We start from the raw sequence: 19,394 nt of genomic DNA on the forward strand, positions 1-19,394 counted from the left end.
CATGGATTCTGTAGGAATAAACACTTGAAGCCGAGTGCTAAAATCTTCAGTGAATATAGGGAGTGACCAGGTGAATGGCAGATACCTATGAAAATGAGAGGTGGTATCATGATGATATATGCTTCAAGTAGGTTTGGGATTTTGTTTGTGTTTCGTTTCTTTCTATGGCAAGTGGAGGAACACTGATCTGGAAGCCATGGTGGGGGGCAAGGAGGCTGCCAACCCCACCCGCCCCTCATGTTATGTGAGAAGAGGGAGGACATTCTTCACTTTCGAGGCCTGTAGGAAACTTAGTGTCCTCAGGGCATAGCCTGGTTTCAACAGAAGAGAAAGTTACAGGAACATTCAGAGGACTTGAGGATACAAGCTTTTTGCAGATGCCATTGTGGAGGGCACAGTGAGTGAAAAGGCGGCTGGAGTGGGGACTTGAGTAAGTGAAGGGGCTTGTACAGAAGGAGATAAGAGTCTGGAGGACTAAGAGTTCTTGTGTCAGAGGAAGAAGTTTGTAGATGCAATGAGCTTAGTCTGCAGGATTTCCTATGAGGAAAAATAATAGTGAGTAATAGATTCTCACGTGGTCTCCTTCTAGATACTGATCTCTTTGGCTGTGAGACAGGCAACATTTTGAAATAGGTCAGGGAAGCAGAGGGGCTGTTTTGCCAGGATGGTGAGGATCCCTGTGGGATTCTCAGCTCCGGCTGAGGTCCCGTGCATCCTTTATCGTTATATTCCCAATGTCTAGTACCATTAGTGGCAATCCACCTTTGTAATAAAGACAAATACACAAACAACAATAATAAAAGGCAGAATAAAGGAATGGTGTAGGAAGTGTCTTGACAAAGCAGTTGAGGGAGAAAAGAGGGCAACGTTTATCGGATGAAGAATTCAGGGGAAGACGTCAGAAGGTGATGCGTTTACTGAGATCCCTGGCAGGTGAATTTTTGACGCATCACTGGTGGTGACCCTCATGCTGCCTGTGTCGTGACTGAGGGCATCCACGCGCTTGCACGACTGTCTGACGAGGATTGCTCTCAGGCATCCTAGTTACATCTGTATGTGTTCAGCGATCAAAATGAAAAGATGCGGTCATTTCAAATTGCTTTTGTTCCTTTGTTATATTTCTCAAGAGATAAGGAGCTAGGAACAGCCAAACAAGTAACAGCAAATTGAAAAACCAAATCACCTCATCTGCTGTCTGCTTTAAAAGGAAGCTGGGGCCCATTTGGAAAGGTATCAAGGGTGGAGACCAAAAAAAAAAAAAAAAAAAAAGAATTAGAAGATTATTTCTCCAAGGAAATAATTGGCATTAAAAAAAACTGCCTTCGCCTCCTAGATAAAATAAATTTTGGTGAAATGTCGGTATTGTATAAAACGCCATGTTCAGTCAGCCTCTTCATATGTACAATTTAGTCAGTAGAGAGCCTGAGGGCCCTTATAGATATAGAATGATTTCCTTGTGCTGTCAGAGCAGGAAGGTAATAACTCAATGCTTTCAATTTGGATTTACGCCTTTGGTCTAGTTTTCAATAAAATTATAGCCAAAGGCTAAAATTCTCAAGTTGGTACAAAATTGCTTTAACCTTAAGGGTTCTTTCCCACACTTACATTCACTTTACCTCAGATTTTTCTATCAGTCTAGATATAACCTGTGATGGAAAATATTCCCTCTTCACAGATATGAGCATAAATGAAGAAGGAGTTCTGGACTTGTCGTGTCAATTAGATCTTTCACTTTAGAAGAATTGTTCCAAACTTGGAGTCTTCATGGATGAAGGTGAGTAATGTTCACCCCCTCCCCTCCAGGGACAGTGCAGAAGCCACCTGAAAGAAAAAGAAATACAAAAAACCCACTTTCTCCATCTGGTTGTTTGACCTTATCTTCAATATTATAGAAAAGAATAGTTAACTATTGCTGAGTAATACATTACCCCAAAATGTAAGAGCATAAACTAACAGATATTCATGATTACCCAGTTTTGAGGGTCGAGAATCTGAGAGGGTGAGGAATCCGGCTGGTTCTAGCTTGGAGTCTCTGGCGGGGTTGCAGGTGCACTTCTGGCCGGAGCTGCATCATCTACGGGTCCCACTGCAGCTGGAACATCCAGTTGTGAGCTCAGTTCCAGGTTGTTGGCAGGCTTCAGTTCCCTACTGGCTGTTAGCTGGGGGCCTCCATCTCTTGTCATGTAACTCACTTCATAGGCTGCCTGAGAGTCTTTACGACATGGCGAAGGCTTCCCTCAGACCAAGTGATGAGCTAGAGAAGAACCCAAGACAGAAGCTGTAGTCTATTATAACCTAACTTTGAAAGTGACCTACGATCACCTCTGCCATACTCCCATGGGTCACACAGACCAACCCTGGCGCAGTGTGGGAGGGTCTACACAAGGGTGTTAATACCAGGAGGTGGGGATCTTTAGGGACCATCCTGGAGGCTAGCTGTCCACTAATATGAATTCAATTTAATGGTCTGTTATAAAAGAATTCCATATTTTGGTAAATACAGAAATGGAGACTTAGAGAAAAAAATGTATAGCCATCTGAGATACTCACCGTTACAATGTTGGTATACACACATCCATCCAAGGATTTGTTTTGCGTATGTTGATCATGTGGTACATACAAAACCGGTTTCTCTGAGTTAACATCTCAAATTAATTAATTCTGTCCATTACAGACAATTGTTTCATTATAGAATGTTTATTTTTTGTCCAGAAATGAGACTCCTTCCTTTCTTTGTGTATAAATTACTCACTCGTACCGAGGCACAGTTTGCAACTTTAGTTCCCAAACCTGCATTCAAAAGCGACCAACGCGTTCCTCTGATGTCCGGGGGCTCTGTGGGCAGGAACACGCTCTGTCCCTTCACCATCTAGTGGTTTTCCATTTGGGGGCAGGAAACCTTTGGCTGAGAAACAATGACAGGATGAAGCTTTCCCACCACTAGCCTGGGACTAGGGGGATTTGGGGGTAGAAACGAGGAGGAAGGACAAGCCTAGAATCAGATAAAAAATGATCTGGAAAAGCCGAAATGGGTCCACAATTAAGGTGACATGCGGAACACAAGAAAGTGTCGCCTTCCCACAGGGGCAGAACTAATTTAGTCCTTTCGTCTGCAATACTGTTTCTTGGAAAGTTCTGAAAGAGACTCTCTAGGTGGCAGCTAATGGGGGGGAGGGAGCAGTGCGATAGGGCAGCTGTAATTCGCACCCTCTGGGTGTCAAGCTTTGGCGAATCCCCTGTCTCTCCAGGCAAGGCCAGAGGTGGAGTTAGTGGAGACGCCATGGGGCATTATGTTATTTCCTGTGGATATTTTATTTTGCTCTTGGCTTCTATTTTTGAAAAAAATCTTTCTTTCCTCCTAAAAACAAAACTCTCCACTTTTTTATAACAGATATTAATATTAACCCTTGACTTGGTGTTGAGTAATAACAGCTAACTTTTATTGTGTGAAGCTATTGTAAGTACTTAAAATGTTTTATCTTATTTAATCCAGCCAACATGGTAATGCTATTATTATCATCTCACTTCTACAGATGAGGAAAGTGGGACAGAGCATAGTAAGTACCTTGCCCCGAGTCACTAAGCTAGTGAGTGTCAGAGTCTGGCTCCCAAGGGGGGCACCCTTATCCACCAAGTACTAGTAGAGCCTTCCCATGCGTCCCAGGTTCTGTGCTAAACATCATGCATATATTCTCTCACTGTATCTTTATACAACACTGTGAGGTAGGTATTAGTTTCCACATTTTATAGATGGGGAAACTGAGGCACGGGGAAGTTAGTTAGTTATCTTGGCCAAGCTCCCTTGGCTGATACAGAGCTTGTATTCAAACCAAGGTTCATCCAGGCTCCCTCCACTGCTCACGTCCTTATGTTCCCAAGGTAAGGGAACAAATTATTTAATGGTAAGCAGCAGATGCATAGAGAGTACTTCACATTACTTCCGTGTAAATTACATAGGAAAAAAGAAATCTGAACAGAGCATACCAACTATATTTTAGACCTTTGGTTTAGTTACCACATGACTTCTTGATTTTCTTAAGGGTCACCATCAGTTATTTCATGTCTCAGATTTAGAAGCAGTACTTATTTTCATAATGAGATTATAGGGAAGATCTGAAGTGTGATTGTGAAGGAACAAAAGTTTCTGCTGCTATGATGTCTAGATTTATCCACGTAATTCAGTAAATAGTAGAATATACTGCTCTTGATGCAGAATTTTCCACAGGCATGCAAATGCACACGTATAAACTTGTAAATACACACACAATGAGGGCACACAATCTTTGACTGGGCTGGTAAATGTGAAATAAACTTGCTGGTAGGTAAATCTAATTGTAAGTTCTATGTTTGCCTGTAGGTATTCAGGGGGAGGTTAGGCGCTGGAGAGAGAATAATGTTATGCCTATATTTTTAATATTATATTCATATAAAAGAACTTCAAAAGCTTTCACACACCTTCATTAATGAAAGGAAGCAGTAGATTAAGGTTCTTTGTAGCAGTGTAAATTATACAATATTTTTGCGGAATGATGTATTTACGTGGTCATACTTAAATACTGCTATGTCTGATGTTTGGCAACATAATACTTGAAATGAACCTAAATGACAGGAAGAACTAGGGACTCATTCCATTTTCCCTTCTGTTTCTTGGCTCAGGTCTTCCCAAACATGGAAATAAACAGCTTATCTGAAACTGGAACACTGACCTTTCTTGAAGCAGGTTTTGTAGCTAAATATTGAAGGCTCACACAATTTCCTTTCTGAAAGAAAGCCATTTATGTACAACCAAGAGTAGGTTGATAAGGGAAAAGCGCTAAGAATGTTATGTGTATTTAAGGCAGTACTTTTGTTTTCCACAGATAAACTGCAATGAGGTTAAATATTTCAGGTCACCCCTCACTGTAATTATAAAGTTGGAAAGTATTTTCTCCAGTATATCCCTACTTCTCCTTTCTGTTTTCCTTTTCTTCTCTGGGTTACTGTCTCCTCTTTTTTCCCCACCACTATCACCCCCCAAGTACCCCTGCCCTCCTCCCCTCTAGAGGTATATATAATGACCACAGATTAGACCTTGTAATGAAACCCTCTATCTTCAAGTCCAGACTCTGGACCCATTACTTGAGATGATTCACTTGATTTCTCTGAGGTGTTTTTCTTATTTGCAAGCTGGGAAGAATAATAGTTAATTTCCAAAGTCGTAAGGATTCCCAAAAGATGCTTATGAAATGCTTGATATGTAGTAGTTCTGACTCTTAAGATTACCATTACCCAAGCTGTCCCCCTAAAACTACATTTCTACTCCACAATTATTTCTGTTCTCTTCCCTCATCAGTACTCCCATTTCCTCTGTGACTTCATGTCAGATTACTAAATGAGGAAAGGATTAGATGAACTAATTTAAATATGAATTACCAATAACAATGTGTAAACAAATTAATGAACAGTGTGAATTTGATGGGACACAGATATAAAGTTGTTAATCTCTTTCTTTTAAAAGTCACTTCCTTCAGCTGTTTTCCATAGAATTTCCATTTCTATTCCTTAGTGATATCTTGGGACAAATCCCGTAGCTTTCCTGTCACTCAGTTATTAAACATCAGCTTATATCCAATTTAAATCTTCCTCTTCCTTCCATTAGCAACAAGACTTTTGGCTCAAAGGAGTTGGAATTGGGAAGTGAAGAGGTCTGATTTAGGGACTTTCCCCCATCCTCCTTTTTCTGAAGCTCTTTTTCTTCTGGTGTATTCAGGACAGAGAAGTGAGATGGGAGAAAAGAGTCAGTCAAATGATTCTCATTTAGTTGGGGTTGGTCTTTTCCTCTCTTGGCTGTGACAGTTGCCTTGGTGATGACCTCTGAGTGAAAGGTACCAAATGCTGGTTCTCTCCTGGGGTGCATATACAAATGCTCAGGAGACCCTGCAGGAAGCTTCCTGCTACATTGTTCTCTGCCATCGAAGATGTGCTGGGCTTTGAACTCTTCCATCCAATGAATCTTTACCAGTATAATTTCAGACAAGGCAGTTGTCCAAGGCGATTTAAATTGGAGTTTGGGAGAGATTTTGCCACCGTCTCCCAAATTGTACCACTTGGGTAGGCATTGTCTAATCTGTGCATCCATTCCTTGATCGATCCCTCTTTAAGAGAATTGTATTTGTGCTGTCTTTATTTGTCTTTACTACTTCAAAAACCGTGGCAGCAGAGGCAGGCATTCGAAAAGTAAAGGCATTAAGATGGCTGTAACATAGATGGGAAAAACTGGTAAAATTTGGAACCAACGAAAGCTAAAATATATTCTGTACAGGGAAACCAAAATCTTAGAGATCATATACTCTTAGCATTCCTAATTGCATCTGCTCTGACAATGTGAATACTTTGTACAGAGAAGGAGAATTTTCCTCTTGGGGGTCTTTGGGATCATCAGATTTGTGCTACCAAGAAGTTGACACTCATATTTGACATCTGGGCAAAGAAATGCCCTAGTATCTTTACACTCCATTCATATACCTGAGCAAGGTTATTGATGAAACTTCAAAAGATATTATTGCCACTCTAAAACAAATCGTGAGCCAATACTCACTACCAGTAAGTTGTTATGAGAAAGCCTAATTGCACCACAATATAGAACTCAAAGTATTTCACTTGATTGTTTGGTTCTTAACAAGAAATTAAAATTTCATGTTTCTTTTATACAAAGTAGAAATCCTTATTATTATTATTTTGAAGAACCAATATGCCTTACTCGGAAAATGGCTTACGTCTCCATTATGGCAAGAGCAAGGTGGAACAGTCTTTTCCTCATTAGCTAAAACAAAAGAGATTTTGTTTAAGAACAAAAGAGATTTTTGTACACTTACTCGTCTGTGCGTGCACCGCTACTGTAATGAAGTGCCAACACTCTCATTAAGCCATTTCGACAACCTTCAGTATCAACAGCTCCTTTGAAAACCACATATCACGTGTCGTTAGGACTTGTGATTTCCTTCTGGGTCAGTAAAACTGTGACATTTAGGGTCAGCTCGCTCTTTACCTACTAACCACTTTGTCACTTGGAAGATGAAACTCCTTTTGGACAACAAAGTCTCTCTTCTTGGTCTTTACCATTCCTTTCTCTTTCTGTTTCCTGTTTAAACTGGCAAATTTCCCTGTGTCCATACTTCAGTCAAATACCCTTTTGCCCTTTGTATTATTTATTTCCATCAGGCATTCTCTTCTGGTTGCTTTCCTGAAATTCATGAAGTATTTGTCCAGATGTTTTTAATAACAGCCTCAGAAATGGACAGCAGCTGCTGCCCAAATGTGTACCTGCTCTGACTAAGAGAGTGAGTCAGGGCTCATTGTGCAAACAGGCCTCACAGCAGCTTCTTTCCTGTGGTACACACATCCCATTTCTCTTACAAGTACTCTGTGGTTCATTCTTTCTCATTTTCCACGCTTGGTTAGTATTGGATATTTAATTAGTAAAGCAATGCATTTAAAACCTATTTTTTGATTATTGTCTGCATTAACAAAATAAAAAGTAGAGCTGAATACAAACCATGAGGTCTACAGAAGGTAGGAAAAAATATTATTTTAGCAAAAGTTTCAAAACCAAAGATGAGTCCACACAAGCTCTAAAATCAATGTGCATATTCTAAATAATAAGATCTGGTTGGCTTTTTCGTTGTTGTTGAAATTTTACAGAAGCTTACACTAACTCCAAAAGGGATAATTGAGAGAATGAATTTTAATAGTGCTTTTCAAAAGTACTTGAAGGTTCTGAATAAAATAGAATAGGGTTCTATAGGAATATTATATAATTTTTAAACATAAAAATATAGAACATAGTTTTTCAACATAGAAACAACCTGGCATCTTAACAAAGGGAAAACAGTCTCTCAAATTCACTGGGGGTGTTTGTACTGAATGCACATTTTGGCTGGAGGTTGAATGGTCAAATGTTAAAATCAACAGTTGGCCAAGATGGATCACATAACATAGAAAAAACGTCAAATGCAAAAATAAATCTGAAATATTATTAAATAAAGTCAAATCATTGAAATTTTTTTTAATAGTTTTAGTAATTGTTCTTTAAGGCTTGACATTATAGAACAGAAACATTTTTTCAGCAATGGCAGCTGGTAGATTGCTCCTATGGTAATGATATTGCACATTAGGGAGGATACATAGACATTTATTTTCAGCTGAGGTTGTGGAGGAACAAATTCCTTTGTTTAGCTCCTACATCTGGGGCACAGCTGATGTAACAATGTGGCCAAGTGATTAACTCCCCTCCACCAATTGTAACTCACTTTCCCGCCTCTTTAGCTCCTGGCTAGATGGTGAGGATGAGGTGATGCTAAGGTCATGCTAATGATGTGGTCCCCCAAATGGATGCTCTGAATCCACGCTGAAGAAGATGCTTTCTGGATATTTTCAAAAGCAGTCTTGCAATTGTGAATCTCACATGTCTTAATATCTAATGTTTTCTTTTTTTTAGTTGAGGTATAGTTGTTGTACACCTGAATCTTATGTATTATTGTAAAACATAGCGAGTCACAATTTTAAAGGTTATATTCCATTTATGGTTATTGTAAAATACTGGCTATATTCCCTGTGTTGTATTATACATCCTTGTAGCTTATTTATTTTATATGTAGTAGTTTGTACCTCTTAATCCCCTACCCCTACCTTGCCCCTCCTCCTTTGCCTCTCCCCACTGGTAACCAATTTTTTCTCTATGTCTATGAGTCTGTTTCTGTTTTATTATAGTCACTAGTTTTATTTTTTAGATTCCACAAGTGGTATCATATAGTATTTACCTTTCTCTATCTGATTTATTTCACTTAGCATAATACCCTCCAAGTCCCTCACTGTTGTTGCAAATGGCAACATTTCATTCTTTTTTATGGCTGAGTAATATTCCATTGTGTATACATACCACATCTTTATCCATTCATCTGTTCATGGACACTTAGGTTGCTTCCATATCTTGGCAATTGTAAATAATGCTTCTATGGACATTGGGGTGCATGTATCTTTTCAAATTAGTAGTTTTGTGTTTTTTTTGGATAAATACCCAGGAATGGAATTTCTGGGTCATATGGTAGTTCTATTTTTAGTTTTTTTGATAAACCTCCCTACTGTTCTCCATATTTGCTGTACCAATTTACATTTCCATGAACAGTGTATGAGAGTTCCCTTTTCTCCACATTCTTGCCAACATTTGTTATTTGTGGTCTTTTTGATGATAGCCATTCTGACAGGTGTGAGGAGATATCTCACTGTGGTTTTAATTTGCATTTCTCTGATGATTAACTATGTTGAGCATATTTTCATGTGCCTTTTAGCCATCTGGATATCTTCTTTGGAAAAATGACTATTCAGGTCTTCTGCCCACTTTTTAAAAATCCAGTTGCTTGATTTAAGTATTGCTACCCCAGCTTTCTTTTCACTTTTGTTTGCATGGAATACCATTTACATCTCCTCATTTTCAGTCTGTGTGTCTTTAGATCTGAAGTGAGTCTGCTGTAGGCAGCTTATATGTGGGTCTTGTTTTTGTATCCATTCAGCCACTCTGTGTCTTTTGATTGTAGCATTTAGTCCATTTACATAAAGTAATTATTGATATGTATGTTCTTATTGCCATTTTGTTAATTGCTTTGGGGTTATTTTGTAGGTCTTTTTGTTCCTTTCTTCTTCTCTTGTTCTCTTCTTTTGTAATTTGATGACTACCTTTAGTGTTATTTTGGATTCCTTTCTCTTTTTCGTGTGTGTATCTATTACAGATTTTTGGTTTGTGGTTACCCTGAAGTTTAAACATAGCAATGTGTGTGTGTGTGTGTGTGTGTGTGTGTGTGTGTGTATGATTATTTTAAGTTGCTGATCTCTTAATTTCAAATGCTTTTAACAACTCTGCATTTGTACTCTCCTCCCCTCATGCTTACTGTTTCTGATATCATGTTTTACAGCTAATTGTTCTGTGTATACCGTAACTGCTTATTGTGGATATAGATGATTTTACTACTTTTGTCTTTTAATCTCCCTACTAGCTTTGTGTGTGGATGATTTCCTACCTTTACTATGTGTTTGCCCTTACCAATGACCTTTTTCTTTTATGATTATCACGTGTCTCATTGTGTCCTTTTCTTTTTCACTTAAAGTTCCTTCAACATTTCTTGCAAAACTTGTTTGGTGGTGCTGAGCTCTTTTAGCTTTTGACGGTCTGTGAAGCTTTTGATTTCTTGATCAAATCTGAACAAGACCCTTGCCAGGTAGAATATTCTTGGTTGTAGGTTTTTCCCTTGTATCACTTTAAATATATCATTCCACTCCCTTCTGACCTGCAGAGTTTCTGCTGAAAGGTCAACTAACAGCCTTATGGGGAGCTCCCTTGTACATAATGTACTGCTTTTCCCTTGGAGCTTTAATATTCTTTCTTTGTGTTTAACTTCTGCCGTGTTAATTACAGTGTGTCTTGGTGTGGTCCTTTTTGGGTTAATCCTGTATGGGACTCTGTGCACTTCCTGGACTTGGATGTCTGTTTCCTTTCCCAGGTTAGGGAAGTTTTCAGCTGCTATGTCTTCAATTATGTTCTCAGCCCCTTTCTGTCTCCCTTCTCCATCTGGGACCCCTATAATACAAATATTAGTACACTTGATATTGTTCCAGAGGTTTCTTAAACTGTCCTCATTTCTTCTCATTCTTTTTTTCTCTTCAGCATCATTGATTTCTGCTACTCTGTCTTGCTGATCCATTCCTCTGTATCATTTAGTCTATCGTTGATTACTTCTAGTGTCTTCTTCATTTCATTTATTGTATTCTTCATCTCTGTTTGGTTGTTCTTTATATTTCCTAACTCTTTGCGGTAAACTCCTAACTTTTTGCTCTATGCATCTATTCTTCTGAGTTCTTTGATCATTCTTACGATTATTGCCTTGAACTCTTTCTTCTGGAAAGGTTGCCTATCGCCACTTTGCTTATTTCTTCTGGAGTTTTATCTTGTTCCTTTGTTTGGAACATGTTTCTGTCACCTTATTTTGCCTAACTTGCTATTTTTATTTTGTACTTTTAACTGGTAGGCTGGTTACATTTCCTGACGTTGAAGAAGTGGCCTTTTGTAGGAGTCGCCCTATGCATTCCGGCAGTGTATTCCCCTCTTGTCGCCAGACTTATATGCTCTAAGGTTTCCCCCCTGAGGGCTCTGAGGGTCTTTCTGTTGTGGCAGGCTGACTATGTGGGTGGTCTCGTAGGCTTGGGTGGCCTGCCTGTGTGGAGACTGCCAGCTGCTGGCTGGTGGGACAGGGTCATGAAGTAGCTGACTGTGGAACCCTGGGGGCCCATTAGGGCTAGTGCTGGGTTACTGTTGGGCAGAGACAGGGTCCAGGAGACCCCAGGGCTGTTGCTTAACCACTGATGTGTGAAGCCAGGTCCTGGAGTTAGTGCTAGACTACTGGCAGGCAGAGACAGGTCCCGGGGTCTGGTTGCAGGGCCTGTGGGACCCAAAGCAGGTGTTGGACCACTGGAGGGTGGGCTGGCTCTTGAAGCAGTTGTGGCCGCAGGGCCCAGGGCGTCCTGAAGCTTGTGTTGGGCTGTTAGTGGGCAAGGCCCAGGCACAGCAGGTCCCAGGGTAGGATCTGGCCCACTGGTGGGTGGGCCAGGTTATAAGAATGTGGTTTTCTTGCAGCTGGTGTCTGCCCCCTGGTGGGTGGAGCTGGGTGTCTGCTTCTCTGGCTTGAGGGCTCTGGGGTCTTGGGTCTAGGGCCTGTGCACTGGTTAATGGGGCCAGGTTCTGGGCCCTCTGGTGGGCAGGGCCACGTCCAGAGGTGGCTATGGGATCAGGGGTTTTTAAGGCAGCCTGTCGGCAGGTGTGTGGGGCTGTGCCGCTGCTCAGTTAGTTACCTAGCCTGAGGCATCCCAGCACTGGTGCCTGCAGATGGCTTGGCCAGGGTGGGGCTGGGTCCTGGGGCTAATAAGCTGGAGGGAAGATTCCAAAATGGCGCTTGCCAGCACCAGAGTCCACGTGGTAGAAGGAGCTCCCACGAATGGCTGCCACCAGTGTCTGTGTCCTGAGGGTGAGCTGCAGTTGCCTCTTGCCTCTCCTGGAGACTCTCCAGGATCAGCAAGTGAGTCTGACCCAGGCTCCTAACAAATGACTGCTTCTGTCCTGCGTTCTGGAGGGTGTGCGATTTTGTGTGCAACATTGAAGAGTGAAGTCTCTATCTTCCTCAGCCATCTGGGACTCCTGAAAGTTAACCTGGCTGGTCTTCAAAACCAGCTGGGGGCTCTGGGGGCTTGTCTTCCCGGTGCAGGACCCCTGGGCTGGGAGCCCGATGTGGGGCTCAGACCTCTCACTCCTTTGAGAGCCTCTGCAGTTGTGATTATTCTGCTTGTGAAATGCCCACCCAGGGATTTGGGATTTGACTATGTTGTGACTCCACCTCTCCTACCCATCTCATTGTAGTTCCTTCTTCAGTTGTGGAAGATCTTGTCTGCTAAGTTCTGGTCTTTTTCACTGATGGTTGTTCTTGCAAATAGTTGTGATTTTCATGTGCTTGTGAGAGGAGCTGAGCTCAGTGGCTTTCTATTCCGCTGTCTTGCACAGTCTCCCCTATCTCTAATGTTTTCACACGCATTTTCTGCTTCACACAATCACTTGAGAAAAATTTGTTCTTAATCCAGGGACCAGAACTTTGGCAATTGAAAAATATGACTGGCTTTCAGGATACTAAAATTTTTCTTGAATTCCTATCTGCCATTCAGGTTTCTATCTATTTCTCATTGGCAAGTATGACATTTCCCTGGAGAGGAATGATGGGAGGTCTGTCTGTCCATTACATAGCATGTAAGAAATACTCCCACCCCGTGATATATTGTTTTGATTTCTTCAGCAGGTTTCAGCAAAGGAGAGCTTGGCAAGCCACTATTGGTTTTTAGTATATCCTGAGTTGTTGGTATTGTTATCTGCAAAGTATGTAATACGGTTTGCCTTCTTTTGTTCAAACAGCCTTGAACATGTAATGGCTTTCGTTCTGTCTTGGCTGAACATCTCATATAAGTGCAAGATAAGGCAGTTTAAAATATCTTGATAACATGTAGCTGATTTTTGCTGAGGTGGATTTTCATTGCAATTTTACATCTTATGGTGATTACCAGTATTTTAAATTAAATATTTAGGTGTTCTTAATGAATTTAAAACAGATGGATAGACATCTTATAAAGCATTAGTAAAATGTAAATACGGAATCTAAAAGGTAAATACAGTGACACCGTGCAGTGGTGTCACTGTAGTGTTTTTTCAACCTTTCTTTATGTTTGAAAATGTTTATACTTAGGAAAAATAATAATTCTAAAACAATATGCCTTATACTGTAGGTCAGGATCTCTGGGAAAGGTACTGAGATTTGCAAGCAGAAAGTTCACTGGGAGTGCCGAGATGCAATGCCTGTGAGGAATGAAGAAAGCAAAATTGGGCACAGGGAGAAGTTGCACGAGAGGCTTCAGCTGATCCTAAGGGGTGTTTGGAAGCTGGTATAGCGCTTTAGAATACCAGTTGAGTCAAGGGGCCAAAGCTTTTGCACCCCAATGCAACTAGTTATAGATGTAGTCTGCCTGCAGGGAGGGGGTAAAACCTTGGATAAGACAGTTTCCTTCAGTAGGAGGCAGCTCATGTGGAAGGACTCAGCAGTAAGCCTCAGCAGTCAATGCTCCTGGCTGCAGGAAGAATGTACCAGAGCACCTTATTCATATTCTTAATGATGTTAAAATGACTGTGTGTAAAGGTTACCTACATAATCATATAACCATTGATCACATATGAGTTCATATTCAGTTGAAGCCAGAGAGTAACACCATATCTTGGTAGTTCCCATGGCAAAACCAAAGTTTGGTATAACCTATACATATTGGCATTTGGAAAGAGAAATGATATATTTCAGAAAATCAATCTGTAAATTATTTTGAAAAATAAAGCAACTCTGTACAAGTTAAAAGAAATTTTCTTTAATTGACTTGAGAACTGCTAATGCCTTTTATAGAAACTGCTGTCTATGTCCAGTGTGGAAATCTCCATGTTATTTTTCCCCTTCATGACTGAGTCACCTCCTTGAATAAAATTGCAATTAAACGTATAGATATCAAGGTTGATCATCTAATTTATGAACTAAATAAGGATATTATTAAATGACTTTATTTAGTGTGAGAGTTGCTCCCTTCGCATCTATCAGAAATTGGACATATGATTTAAATACATTACATTTATTATACCTAGCAAATCTGAGAGATAAGTATTATTATTCATTGAGACATATAGGAAAGTGAGAATTAGATCTGTGATTTTTTTCTGTTTCTCCTTTTTTCATAACTTGCACACTCTGGTGGTCACGGAGCACGGACAGAGGTGAGAAGTGCGTGTATCACTGGTAGCTACGTCATTATGTGTGTGGGTAGAGGTTGTAGCTCATAATTCATCAAAGTATAAAAAGCATTTATACTTTGTAGTGGTCACGAGGATGATTTCTTTCTTTTTTCCTTTCATTGTGATAAAAAAAAACACGTAATATGAGCTCAGTCCTCCTAACAAATGTGTATTGTTAACTTTAAGCACAATGTTGTACACCAGATCTCTAGAAATTTTCCGTCTGGCGTAACTGAAACTTTATACCCACTGAGCAGCAACTCCCCACTTCTGCCTCCTCCCAGCTCTTGGAGCCACCGTTCTACTTTCTGCTTCGACGGGTTTGACTCCTTTTGATACCTCGTATGAGTGGAATCATGTCAGTCACTGGCTTATCTCACTTAGCAAGATGTCCTCAAGATTCATTCATTTTGTAGCATATGACAGGATTTCCTTCTTTGTATGGCTGAACAATCTTCCATTGTATGTATATACCGCATTTTGTTTATGCTTTTATCTACAGATGAGTATTTAGGTTACTTCCACATCTTGGCTACTGTGAATGATGCTGCAGTGAACATGGGAATGCAGATATCAATTCTTTTTTTCTCTCTCTCTTTAACTTTTCTAGATAAATACTCAGAAGTAGGATTGCTGGACCATATGATAGTTTAACTTTTTGAGGAACCTTCATACTCTTTTCCATAACAGCTATGCCATTTTACATTCCCACCAACAGTGCACAAGAATTCCAATTTCTCTACAACAGATGATTTCTTACAACATTTGTTTTGGTACTGACTTACAGTGAACCCAGATATTAATTGGGTAGCATCATTGGTAGGTGCCTGGACATCCATCCTAATGTATGGCTGCACTAAAAATCTCCAGGTAAAAGAAAATGATAGCTTTCCTTTGTTCTGTACCAGAGTATATGTTGAGGAGCTAGTCCAAGAATCACTGATGTAAAATTCAAAAATGTTGTAATGATCCGTTTGGGTTTTTTCATTATTATGGAAAAGCAAAAGAACCATGACTTTAGATGCAGTATCTTAATGTGAAAAGATTTATGTGTCAGGAAATTCTGTTAATATTGTAGCTAATAGCAGAAAAAAGGACATATAGTATTCCCTGATGAGACTGTCAGCTAGGGCTTCCATCAAAAATAAGAGGTATTTCTTGAGCACAACAGCAGCCTTAGGCATCATTTAAATCACTGTGGAGTGGTGTGACTCAGAAGACAGTGAATTCTGAAAGCACACATGTTATTTCTTCCCTTCATGATTGAGTCACTGCCTAACGGAACAGTCCAATTAAACAAGCTGATGTTCTGGGTGTTACTTATGTCTGGGAATCACATTTGGGAAATAAGTACAGGGTCATTGCTAATGAGCATCACCTACTATGCAGTGTGCCATGTGAGATCTTTCTATCAGTGCTACTGACACTTAAGCCTGAGATATCACGGTACTGGTGACAGTTTGAAAACAGGATGCTGGAACTCGAGACTATGTCAGCTGAGGTGCTGATAATTGCCAAATGAAATGTAGCGCTGACCTGTTGATAAAAAAAGATTGCCCGAGGCAAAAGTCCTATTCTAGTTTTCTAAAGGATTTATGTACATTTCAAAGAGAAGTACTTATAATTACAAGTTTTCTAAAGTAAATGCTCTGAGAAAAAGAAGTGACGGTAAATCTGTTCCCTTATTTTTAACAGGGAGAATTAAGCCTCTTATTTTAATTTGTATTTGTATTTACATTTCTCATAGGACACATTTCTGGCAAACTCCATCCTTTGACACAAAAGCTCTTGACATTTCTGAGTATTATGACTACTTCTCAACATAAAAAAAAAATTCTGTGAACCATATCTCTGAGATAGTAGTTGTATATTTATTACCTATTTATTGAGAAAATACATGGTAATCAAACACTACTATGAATTCAGATACTCTTTTAGATCAATTTTTATTTTTTACTCTAAGTACCATCTACATCCATTTTGAAATGAGTAGCATCTTTATATGCAAAGCATAATGGTTTGTCTGTCAAGCTGTATTCCTTGAAATAACCCAAGGTCTCCCACTCCATCGGAGGCTCAAATATGGAAAACACTAGTAATAACTAAAATAGCTTCTGATCAGATAAAATTGTTGCTTAAAAGATTACCTAGGCGGGGCTTTCCTGGTGGCGCAGTGGTTGAGAGTCTGCCTGCCAATGCAGGGGACACGGGTTCGAGCCCTGGTCTGGGAGGATCCCACGTGCCGCGGAGCGACTAGGCCCGTGAGCCACAACTACTGAGCCTGCGCGTCTGGAGCCTGTGCTCCGCAACAAGAGAGGCCGCGACAGTGAGAGGCCCGCGCACCACGATGAAGAGTGGCCCCCGCTTGCCACAACTAGAGAAAGCCCTCGCACAGAAACAAAGACCCAACACAGCCATAAATAAATAAATACTTTAAAAAAAAAAAAAAAAAAGATTACCTAGGCACTGAAATTATTGCATTTCAATATCAAATTGCATTTCAAAATCAATTACTTGATTAACAAGGAATGAGCCCCAGGTTTATTCCCTATTTAGATCTTCCTGATTACAATTTACACAAAATTTGGCAGATCTGATTACCTGAAGTCTCAGACCATTGTAGGGAGGGTCTGCAACAGGGAAGAACTAATAAAAGAACTGTAGAGGATAAAATTGTCATATTTGAGATAGGCATTATATTTGATATATGACTCACCATGGATCTTCAATAAAGGTTAATTAATATCCAGAAACTTTCACCTAAGAATATAAGAACATGAGTAATACAAATAGATTTTCTTTTCAATTCAGTAGACTTTTTTTTTTTTTGAGACATTTGATAATTAAAAGAGCTTGCTTTTTACCCTCCACTAACAGTTTTCTTCCCCTGTCAGGAAACCTAATTACATGCGACTCTTGTTTCTCCGCTGAAATTTAAAACTAGATGGTTTTATTTATGGAGTGACTATGGTGCCTTCTGTCTCAGATGGAGTTTCAGTATTTGCCTCTTTAATGTGGCTGCCCGAAGAATAGGAATCTAGGCTTGTGCCAGGGGCTAGGGTTGTGGTATGCTTGCAGGGTGTTATTTTCCTGAGCTCTGCTAGCAATCATCATTCCTCAGATTTTACTCCTGGGTTGGGGATTATTGGGAAGGACTTGCCATATGAATGTCCAGCAGTTCTGATAAGATCTCGATGCTGTATGTACAAATTATTGATTCCTGGAGTGAAATATTTACTTAGAACAAGAATAACCTGCATGTATCAGTCAGAGTTCAGTGCAAACACACATATATATTTATTTATATTTATAAATATTAATATATATATTTATACATATTTATATGTATAAATATATATTTAAAATATATAAATATATATTTACTGTCATATTTGTGCTGACATTTGCACTGTCAACGTTCAGTGCAAATATGTATATGAATATATATATATTTACTGTCTTACATATTTTAAGAGAAAAGGGATATATAATACAGAGATGCAGTGATTAAAAAATTATTGGTGGGACTAGTGTGGGTTTTAGCCCTACCAGAATAGCTTCCTCAACACTGTGCACTTGACTCTGCACTTTACATTTTAGCCCTGCTAGAGTTAGCTCTGCTAGAGTCTGATGGTAGGAAATTAGGAGGCTGCCTCCTGAACCAGTGAGTTGAAGAACATACCACTGTTGTGGTCACTAGAAAGTCAGGAGGCTACTGCTTCCACCCCAGCTGGTGACCAGAAAGCAAATGACGCTGCAGAAAAGCCTGTGCCTTCATGACTCCACTTCCTAGCAGAAAATAGCCCCAGACAACAGGAAGAAAAATGCTTTTTTCTGTCTTCAAATTTTGGAGGAACTGAATTCTTGTTGGGAACCGTGGGTATAAAGAGAGTCTGGGAAATAAGGTCTTTAGCTTTCCAGCCTCTGTAGTTCAGAAAAGCCCACTAGGAGAAGATGGGAATGAATGCTGAGTGTGGTTAAATTACATTTCATTTACCATGATGATCATATTCAGTAATTAACAAACGTTGGCCCTGAAAGGGAGAGTCCCCTTAATCTTTTTACAAAGGTAGAACCTATGTACCCGAGAAATACAGTGCTGTTCTCAAAGCTAGTTAGCAATCTTGCCTGTCTACTGAACTGTCTTAGCCTGGCTTCTCCTGCAAAGTATAACCTGAGACAAGGGTTGTATACAGATGGTTTATTTGGGAAGTGATCTCAGGGATAAAGAGTTGGAGAGTACAACAGAGGAAGTGAGAGCAAATGCAAAGGCTGTAACTGAAAGTGAGTGGAGTTGATCTTGCCCTGCCGGCCTCTGAGAAGCGAGAATAGGGCTCAGAGTTGGCCCCCAGTGGTCAACCCACCAGCTTCCTCAGGTTGTGTGTGTGTCAGGGAAGTTTGTACAGGAGTCCCTCAAGGCGTCAGGGAAGTTTGTACAGGAGTCCCTCAAGGTTAGAGATCCTGGGTAAGAAATCAAAAGTAGGCAGTGTAGCTGGGGCAGGTGCTGTCAGGTTGTAGCTGGTGTGTTGGTTGCCTCAGAAGGTTGGAGAAGGTGGGTGACCAGGAAGATGTGAGGGAGGGTATAAAAGGCATTCAATTCTATTCACAGTTTGTACCACACCACTTCATTCATCGTGTTCAATCTATCACAGAGCCTTTAAGGTAGTATCAGACAATAGTTTCTGTAAAAGACATAATAGCACAGGGTTAGTGAAACACATAAGTACATCCTGAGGCCCTCATCCTATATTAGATGAATGAACTCATGAATGAATGTCTCATCATGAAGATTTGCTTTCTATTTGCATGCAGAATATTTATTTGGGAAATGACCCCAGAGAGAAAGACTAAGGAACTGGAGACAGTACAACAGAGAAGGAAGGAAAGCCAATGTGAACGTATATTTTAAGTTAGTTACTAAAATGGGTTCCTGGAGTTTGATCCTGCCTTGAACTTCTGAGGAGCTATTAGGAAGAGCCTCAAAACTGACCACCTGAGGGAT

At 40.1% G+C, this 19,394-nt stretch overlaps 1 protein-coding gene across 25 annotated transcripts in view; it reads left to right on the plus strand.

The window, feature by feature from the left end:
• Nucleotides 1-19,394, plus strand: part of LOC309628591 (uncharacterized protein) — a 299,876-nt gene that overhangs the window by 43,273 nt on the left and 237,209 nt on the right. For all 25 annotated transcript variants that reach the window (XR_014244552.1, XR_014244553.1, XR_014244554.1 and 22 more), the window contains one exon: nt 1,676-1,774. Coding sequence is in view for 7 of the 25 variants with exons in the window: in XM_082391810.1 (XP_082247936.1) it covers nt 1,765-1,774 (10 nt within the window). In the remaining 18 variants the exon portion in view is untranslated. The remainder of the gene's footprint in view (nt 1-1,675; nt 1,775-19,394) is intronic.

This window comes from Balaenoptera borealis (genome assembly GCF_965194805.1).
Source record: "Balaenoptera borealis genome assembly, chromosome: 4".
NCBI lineage: Eukaryota > Metazoa > Chordata > Mammalia > Artiodactyla > Balaenopteridae > Balaenoptera > Balaenoptera borealis.